Source organism: Boleophthalmus pectinirostris, unplaced genomic scaffold (assembly GCF_026225935.1).
Source record: "Boleophthalmus pectinirostris isolate CB_2022bp ecotype Guang Dong unplaced genomic scaffold, ASM2622593v1 HiC_scaffold_3, whole genome shotgun sequence".
Taxonomy (NCBI): Eukaryota; Metazoa; Chordata; class Actinopteri; order Gobiiformes; family Gobiidae; genus Boleophthalmus; species Boleophthalmus pectinirostris.
The window spans coordinates 8,440,588-8,450,067 of record NW_026571299.1 but is presented as its reverse complement, the minus strand read 5'-3'; the positions used below and the strand labels follow the sequence as shown (position 1 = coordinate 8,450,067).

Here is a 9,480-nt window from a genome sequence, read left to right as displayed (position 1 = left end):
AGTAGGACTAAAGTAGGACTAAAGCAGGACTAAAGCAGGACTAAAGCAGGACTAAAGCAGGATTAAAGCAGGACTAAAGCAAGAATCAACCAGGACTCAACCTGGACTCAACCTGGACTCAACCTGGACTCAACCAGAGGTAAAGAGAAATAAAGCATGATTAAAACAGGTCTAGAGCAGGACTCAACCAGGACTAAGGAGGGTTAGAGCGCTTACAGAGCTAAACAAGAACTAAACCAGGACCAAACAAGGACTATACCAGGTCTAAAACAGTATTAAAGCAGAACTAAAGCAGGATTAAACAACCAGTCTACAGAAGGACTACAAAAGAACTAAAATCTAAAGCAGGACACAATCAAGGAAAAGAGCAGGACTATAGCAGATCTAGACCAGGACTGGACCGAGACTAAACGAGGACCAGAGGTGTCTTACATGCTGAAGAGGACGTTGTGTTGGGGGCAGACTCCCAGGCTCTGGCGGATGGCACTCAGGTCGGACCTGATGTCTCTGCCCAGGATGTAGGCCGTCCCAGAGGTGGGCGGGAACAGGCCTGTCAGGATCGACCTATCAGAGGAGAGAGACAGATTTAAATCAACCAATCAGAGGACAGGATGTCAATGGTAAATAAACTCAAACTTTTTTGGCCCATGAGGAAAATGACTTGGAAAAACTCCTGCCCCCTGGTGGTCAAGAGAGAAAATAGACACTGGACTAAAACCAGGACTAAAACCAGGACTAAAACCAGGACTAATCCCAGGACTTAAACCAGGACTAAATCCAGGACTTAAACCAGGACTAATCCCAGGACTTAAACCAGGACTAAATCCAGGACTTAAATCAGGACTAAACCAGGACTAAACCGAGACAAAACCGAGACTAAAGCAAGACTAAAACCAGGACTAAAACAGGACTAAAACCAGGACTAATACCAGGACTCAACCAGGACTAATACCAGGACTAATACCAGGACTAAACCAAGACTAAAACCAAGACTAAAACCAGGACTCAACCAGGACTAAAACAGAACTAAAACCAAGACTAAAACCAGGACTCAACCAAGACTAAAACCAGGACTCAACAAGGACTAATACCAGGACTAAACCAAGACTAAACCAAGACTAAAACCAAGACTAAAACCAAGACTAAAACCAGGACTAAAACCAAGACTAAAATCAGGACTAAACCCAGGAATAAACCAGGACTAAACCAGGACTGAACCAGGACTAAACCCAGAACTAAAACCAGGACTAAAACCAAGGATAAACCAGGACTCAACCAGGAGTAAATCAGAACTAAACCAAGACTAAAACCAGGACTTAACCGGGACTGAACCAGGACTAAAACCAAGAATAAAACAGGACTCAACCAGGACTAAAACCAGGACTAAACCAAGACTAAAAGACTAAAACCAAGACTAAAACCAGGACTAAAACCAAGACTAAAATCAGGACTAAACCCAGGAATAAACCAGGACTAAACCAGGACTGAACCAGGACTAAACCCAGAACTAAAACCAGGACTAAAACCAAGAATAAAACAGGCCTCAACCAGGACTAAAACCAGGACTCAATCAAGCCTAAACCAAGATAAACCAAGAGTAAACCAAGACTACACCAGGAGTCGACCAGGATTCAACCAGGACTCAAGCAGGACTAAACCAGAACTAAACCAGGACTAAACCAGGCCTCACATGGTGGTGGTCTTGCCGGCTCCGTTGTGTCCTAAGAAGGACGTGATCTGTCCTTCGTAGAATCCGAGCGTGAGTCCGTCCACGGCCAGTTTGTTCCCGTGTCTGTAAACCTTCACCAGGTCCTCGATGTAAACGCCAGGATCCAGGTGAGCAGGCTCCTCCTCCATCACGATCACTGCACAGGAGAGGGGAAGAGGAGAGGAGGAGAGGAGAGAGAGAGAGAGGAGAGGAGGAGAGGAGGAGAGGAGAGAGAGAGAGGAGAGGAGAGAGAGGAGAGAGAGAGAGAGGAGAGAGAGAGGAAGAGGAGAGAGAGGAGAGAGGAGAGGAGGAGAGGAAGAGGAGAGGAGGAGAGGAGAGAGAAGAGAGAGGAAGAGAGAGGAGGAGAGAGAGAGAGGGAGAGGAGAGGAGGGAGAGAGGAGAGGAGAGAGAGAGGAGGAGAGGAGATGAAGAGGTGGAGAGAGAGGGAGAGGAGAGAGGAGGGAGAGAGAGAGGAGAGGAAGAGAGGAGAGGAGAGAAGAGGAGAGAGAGGAGAGGAGAGGGAGGAGAGAGGAGAGAGAAGGAGAGAGAGGGAGAGGAGAGAGAGGAGAGAAGAGAGAGAGAGGAGAGAAGAGAGGAAGAGAGAGAGGAGAGGAAAGAAAAGAGGAGAAAGGAGAGGAGAGGGAGAGAGGGGAGAGGGAGGAGAAGAGGAGAAAAGAGAGAGGAGGAGAAGGGGAGAGAGAGAAGGGAGGAGAAGGGAGAGAGAGAGGAAAGAGGAGAGAGAGAAGAGAAGAGAGGGAAAGAAAAGAGAGAGAGAGGAGAGGAGAGGGAGAGAAAGAGAGAGAAGAGAGAAGAGAAGGGAGAGGAGAGGAGAGGAGAGGAGAAGGGGAGGGGAGAGAGGAAAGAGGAGAGAATGAGAGAAGAGAAGAGAGGGAAAGAAAAGAAGAAAGAGGAGAGGAGAAAGGGGGAAAGGAGAAGAGAGGGAGAGAGGAGAGAAAAATGTAGAGGAGAGTGTGAGGAGAGGAGGAGAAGAGGGGGAGAGGGGACAGGAGAGGAGAGAAGGTGAAGAAAGGAGAGGAGAAGTGAAGAGGTGAGGGGGAGAGAGAGGAGAGAAAAGAGGAAAGGAGAAGAAGAGAGAGTAGAGGAGAGAAGAAAAGGAGAGAGGAGAGAGAGTAGAGGAGAGAAGAAAAGGAGAGAGGAGAGAGAGCAGACAGATAGAGGAAAAAAGACAAAAAGTTTAATCTGCTGAACACTTCCAAACCAATCCACCAATCAGGACAGAGCGGTTCTGTTCTGTTTGGACTCTGAGGTTCTGGACTCACCTCCCGGGTTCCTCCTCCGGTTCAGGGGGATCTTGGTGCCTCCGTCCTTCTCTCCAAACCAGTAGGACTTGGTGAAGGGGAAGAACCAGGGCCGCGGGATCCCGTACTGACCTGCAGGGGGCGACACAGCTCTGTTAACGTGTGTGGGAGCAGGTTTGAGGACACACCAGAAGAGAAAGGAAGGACTACGAAAAGAACAAGGGATGAGGAAAGAGAGAGAGCAGGATTTACCGGGCAGATGGTCCAAACCGGGTCCAGAGAGAAAGGAGCCAAAAGAGGAAAAAGGAAAAGTCTAAAAGAAAGAAAAGAATAAAAAAAGAAAGACTGACAATTGACAATTATTAAAACACAAGATTATTGAAAATTATGGGATCTTTGGATTGTGGAGACTATAAAAACCTACTAAAAAACCTAAAATCTAAACTAGAACTAGTACTTATTCCAGGTCTATCGCAAGTCTTAAATAGGTACAAAAATTGGTCTAACCCAGACCTAAACCAGGTCCTAAACCAGGTCTAAACCCTTCTTTATTCGATACTGTTAAGCACTTTGGTACTGCCTGTTTTTAAATGTGTTATATAAATAATCCTTGACCTAAACCATGCCAAACCAGGTCCACACCAGGTCCAAACCAGGTCTAAACCAGGTCTACACCAAGTCTAAAACAAGACTAAATGGGTCTAAATCAGGTAAACCAGTGCAGCACAAAAGGAGCAGTGGTTAAACCTGAACTAAACAGGTTTAAAACCAGGACTAAAGCAGGACTATTTCCATATATAAACAAAAACTATACCAGGACTAAACAAAGACTAAACCAGGACTAAGCCAGGTTTACTTCCATATATAAACAAAGACTAAACCAGGACTAAACCAAGACTAAACCAAGACTAAACCAGGACTAAAGTCTAAAGGTCTAAAAAGGTCTAAAACAGGACTAAACTAGATCTACTAAAACCAGGGACTAAACCAGGAACTTCCATATAAACAAAGACTACCAAGACTAAACCAGGTCTAAACCAGGACTAAACCAGGTCTAAACCAGGAGGTCTAAACCAGGACTAAACCAGGACTAAACCAGGAACATAAAACAAAGACTAAACCAGGAAAACCAGGACTAAACCAGGGTCTAAACCAGGTCTAAACAGGTCTAAAACAGGACTAAACTAGATCTACTTCCATATAAATAAAAGTCAAAACCAGGACTAAACCAGGACTACTTCCATATTTAAACAAAGACTAAACAGGAATAAACCAGGACTAAACCAGGTCTAAACCAGGTCTAAACCAGGTCTAAACCAGGTCTAAACCAGGACTAAACCAGGACTAAACCTGAAATAAACTGGCACAAAATCAGGATTAAACCAGGATTAAAAAACAACATTAATTCATTATTATAAATTTTTAATTGTTGTATTTGTAGATAGTACTCAATTACCAAAGTACTTGTCTAGAACTAAACCAGGTCTAAGCCAGGACTAAACTGGCACAAAATCAGGATTAAACCAAGATTGAAAACATGAAGTTCATCATTATTATAAATTGTGAATTATTGTATTTGTAGATGTCGTCATTTACCAGAGTACTTGTCTAGAACTAAACCAGGTCTAAGCCAGTCCCACACAGAAGCCCACGGTGGCGGGTCTGACCTGGGAAGACGGCCTCCAGGTACCAGGTGAGGGCGCCGTAGAGCACCGCGTCCACGTACATCATGCCGATGGTGGTCCTCAGGCTGAAGTCGTCCTCCTCCAGGGGGCTGCTCAGGAGGTTGGACCACTGGATGCCCACGCCCTGCTCCTCAAACAGCGCAAAGTACTCACAGCCAAACCCGAAGGCCACGGGGGACAGCAGGGACTGAGGACAGACAAGAGACCAGAACTGAGACCAGAGACCAGAACTAAGACCAGAGACAAGACCTGAGACCTGAGACCTACTCCTCAAACAGCGCAAAGTACTCACAGCCAAACCCCGAAGGCCACGGGGGACAGCAGGGACTGAGGACAGACCAGAGACAAGACCAGAGATAAGACCTCAGACCTGATACCAGAGACCAAAGACCAAAACCAAGACCCAGAGACCAGAGACCTGAGACAAGACCAGAGACCTGAGACCAGCTTCTCAAGCAGGGCAAAGTACTCACAGCCAAACCTGAAGGCCACCAGGGACAGCAGGGACTCAGGAGAGACCAGAGACCAGAGACCAGAGACCAGAGACCAGAGACCAGAGACCAGAGACCAGAGACCAAAGACCAGAGACCAGAGACCAGAAGCCTGAGAGAAGACCCAGAGACAAGACCAGAGACCGAAGACTAGAGACAAGACCTTAGACCAGAGACAAAACCTAAGACCAGAAACCTGAGACAAGACCCAGAGACAAGACTAGAGACCAGAGACAAGACCACAGACAAGGCCTGAAAGCAGAAACAAGACCAGAGATCTGCGACAAGGCCAGAGAAAAGACCTGAGACCAGAGAAAAGACCTGAGACCAGAGACAGGCCCTGAGACCAAAGACAGGACCTGAGACCTCACACCTGTGACAAGGCCAGAGACAAGACCTGAGACCTGAGACTAGAGACAAGACCAGAGACCAGAGTAGAAACCAGAGACCAGAGAAGTCCAGAGATCAGCGACCAGTCTTGAGATCAGAGACCAAAGACCAGGCCTGAGACCCGCTCTGAATCCTCCAATCCACCTTGTGATGTCATGAAGCAGTAGTTTTCACATTAACAGCTCCTTTAACCTTTAGTTCAACAGAGATCGCCAGGACTGAAAAAAAACCATCCAAATGATTCTAGTAAAGGTGTATGGTGTTTAAAAACACAGTGGAGCACTTCCTGTATCACCACATGACATCACAAGGTGGAACAGTGTTTCTGTTTGAGAGAAGAACTGTCTAAATCTGCAGGGTTTGTGTGTTAAACATGTGAGTGAAACAAAAGAAAGAAACAACATCATAAAACAGCGTAATATGTGTCCTTTAAAGATCACAAACTTAAGGTGAAGACTTCAAAGATCAATGAGGACTCACGGCGAAGACTTTAGCCCCGAAGCCGATGTAGTCTGACCAGGCCACACACAGGACGTAGGGCAGGTACAGGGTGAAGTAGATGATGCCTCCACAGGCCGCCGCCAGGTTGGCTCTGGCGAAGGCCGTACTGAGGAGGAAGCACTGCATGATGGTCACCACGGCGTAAGAGCCCAGGAACAGGAAGACCACGCCCGGGTCCGAGTACGGCAGCAGGTTACCCATCTACGAGAGAAAAGAAGTATTACTACAAGTACTATTATTACTGCTACTACTACACAAAGATCACGACCGGGTCCGAGTACAGCAGCAGGTTACCCATCTACGAGAGAAATGAAGTATTACTACAAGTACTATTATTACTGCTACTACTACACAAAGATCACGCCCGGGTCCGAGTACAGCAGCAGGTTACCCATCTACGAGAGAAATGAAGTATTATTGCAAGTATTACTACAAGTACTATTATTACTACTACTACAAGAAGATCACGACCTGGGTCCGAGTACAGCAGCAGGTTACCCATCTACAAGAGAAATGAAGTATTACTACAAGTATTACTACAAGTACTGTTATTACTACTGCTGCAAGAAGATCATGGCTGGGTTTGAGTACGGCAGCAGGTTACCCATCTACGAGAGAAATGAAGTATTACTACAAGTATTATTATTACTGCTACTACTACAGAAAGATCACGCCCGGGTCCAAGTACGGCTGAAGGTTACCCATCTACGAGAGAAATTAAGTATTACTACAAGTATTATGATTACTTCTGTTACAATTAGTACAAGAAGACCACACCAGGGTCTGAGTGCAGCAGCAGGTTGTCCATCTTAGTTCATGGGATAGACAATATTTCTGGATCACTTTGATGACCCTGGCGTGGATGTACTCTGGTGCTATCAGTGATTTTTGAAAAGTTTTATATTTTTGAAAAGTTGACAGACTTTTCTGAGTTTCAGCTGTATCGCAGAAATCAGCCTTTGAAATGTACAAACCCTGTGTATCTGTGTAAGAGGCAGAATTAGCAGAACTACAACTACTACAATAACTACAACAACAACAACTATAACAACAACAACTACTACAAGTACAACTACAACAACTATAACAACTACTACTACTACAACTACTACAACAACTATAACAACAACTACAACTACTACAACAACAACTAGAACAACAACTAGAACAACTACTACTGCTACAAGTACAACTACAACAACTATAACAAGTACTACTACTACAACTACTACAACAACTACAACTACTACAACAACTACAACTACAACTAGAACAACAACTACTACTACTACTACTACAACTACAACAACTATAACAAGTACTACTACTACAACTACTACAACTACAACAACAACAACAACAACTACTACTACTACTACAACAACTACAACAACTAACAAGTACTACAACTACAAACTACAACACTACACTACTACAACAACTACAACTACAACTAGAACAACAACAACTAGAACAACAACTACTACTACTACAAGTACAACAACTATAACAACTAAAAGTACTACTACTACAACTACTACAACAACTACAACTACTAAACAACAACTAACAACTACAACTAGAACAACAACAACTAGAACAACAACTACTACTACTACAACTACAACAACAACGACTACAACTACTACAACAACTACAACTACTACAACAACTACAACTACAACTAGAACAACAACAACTAAACAACAACTACTACTACTACTACAAGTACAACTACAACAACTATAACAAGTACTACTACTACTACTACAACTACTACAACAACAACAACAACAACAACTACTACTACTACTACAACAGCAATAACAATAACAACTACAACAAAAACTACTACTACTACAACTACAACAACTACAACTACAACAACTACTAACAACTAAAACAACTACAACAACAACTACTACTACAACTACTACTACTACTACTACTAAACTAACTACTACTACTACAACTACAACTACTACACACTACAAAAACTAACAGCTACAACAACAACTACAACAATATCTATAACAACTACAACAGCTACTACTACTACTACTTACTACTACAACAACTACTAGCACTATAACAACTGTAACAACTAAAACAACTACTACTACTACAACTACAATAATACAACTACAACTACTACAATAAGTATAACAACTACACTACTAGTACTACAACTACTACTACTGCTACTAAAACAGTAACTATAACAACTACAACAGCAACAACTACAACTATACAACTACAACTACAACTAACTACTACTACTACAACAACTACAACAACAATAACTATAACAACTACAACAGCAACTACTACTACAACTATAACAACTAAAATGACTACTACTACAACTACAACAACCACTACTACAATAACTATAACAACTACAACTACTACTACTGCTTCTACAACTATAACTATAACAAATACTACAACAACAACTATAAAATCAACAGGTACATCTACTACAAACAACAACAACAACTACTACTATTACCACTATCACTACAGCAATATCTTATGCAGGAAAGCAAAGTCCATCCACAGTATCTCCATGTACAAACTGCTTGTGCGACAGAAATTAAAATAACTTTGTTTATTGAACACTTTTCAAAACAACTGTTACAAAACCTCCTGAACGGGTCACTGTGTCAAAGGGAACATGCCAAAAATGCTAAATCAGCTTCTATGAGCAGCTGCTTTCTCATCAGGATCTTATATTTGGCGTGCACACATTTCACTTTTTTGTACCCCCCCTTTGTTCCTCGTGAGCTCCTTTTCTGTTTAGTGGTGAAAACACACACATGAAGTTTTTCACTGACCAGTTAAAGGTTGTATGGAGGATTTTTTTTTGTTTAAAATTGTCATTGAAAGTTTAAAATACCATTACAGAGACGCAGCAGCCTTTTAATTATGATGACCGAAAAAAAAAAGAAAGAATGAAAATCTATCAGTTGTGGACGTAGTGAGGCCAGATAAACATCAGCCAATAGAAAACGAGGCTCCCTCTTTTTCTATTGGCTGTTAGGTTGTCAGTCAAACTCCCTACATTTTTAGTGTAACTGACTCGTCGGCGCTCGGGGATTATGTGGTTTATGCAGCGGTTCTTTGAGGCTTTTTCAAACTGTAGTTTCCTTGCAATTCGCACAAAGTTTGTTGCGATGGCGGACGAGAATCCACGACCAGCTCGCCGCAAAAGAAAGTCCGAAGGGTCTAAAAACTGACGCGTCAGTCGCTAAAATATTTCTAGGCAGGTCACTTCAACAGTAATTCTGAACATGCACTGGATGTAAACAAATGTGATTTCTAGAGTAAAGAGGCAGGAGGAGGAGATGTTTCTACTGAGGAAGGTGGTGTCACACATGCACAACATTTGAAAAAGGACTGTCGCTGTATTTCGCTTCCCTTAAAAAATCCTCTATACAACCTTT

General features: G+C 43.1%; 1 protein-coding gene across 2 annotated transcripts in view; it reads right to left on the bottom strand.

Moving 5' to 3' along the window:
* LOC110165876 (phospholipid-transporting ATPase ABCA1-like) overlaps positions 1–9,480 on the bottom strand; it is a 120,116-nt gene that overhangs the window by 38,617 nt on the left and 72,019 nt on the right. For both annotated transcript variants that reach the window (XM_055160104.1, XM_055160103.1), the window contains 5 exons: positions 6,014–6,235; positions 4,635–4,839; positions 2,989–3,099; positions 1,691–1,865; positions 433–564 (listed from right to left, as the gene is read on the bottom strand). In XM_055160104.1, coding sequence (XP_055016079.1) covers positions 433–564; positions 1,691–1,865; positions 2,989–3,099; positions 4,635–4,839; positions 6,014–6,235 — 845 coding nt within the window. The remainder of the gene's footprint in view (positions 1–432; positions 565–1,690; positions 1,866–2,988; positions 3,100–4,634; positions 4,840–6,013; positions 6,236–9,480) is intronic.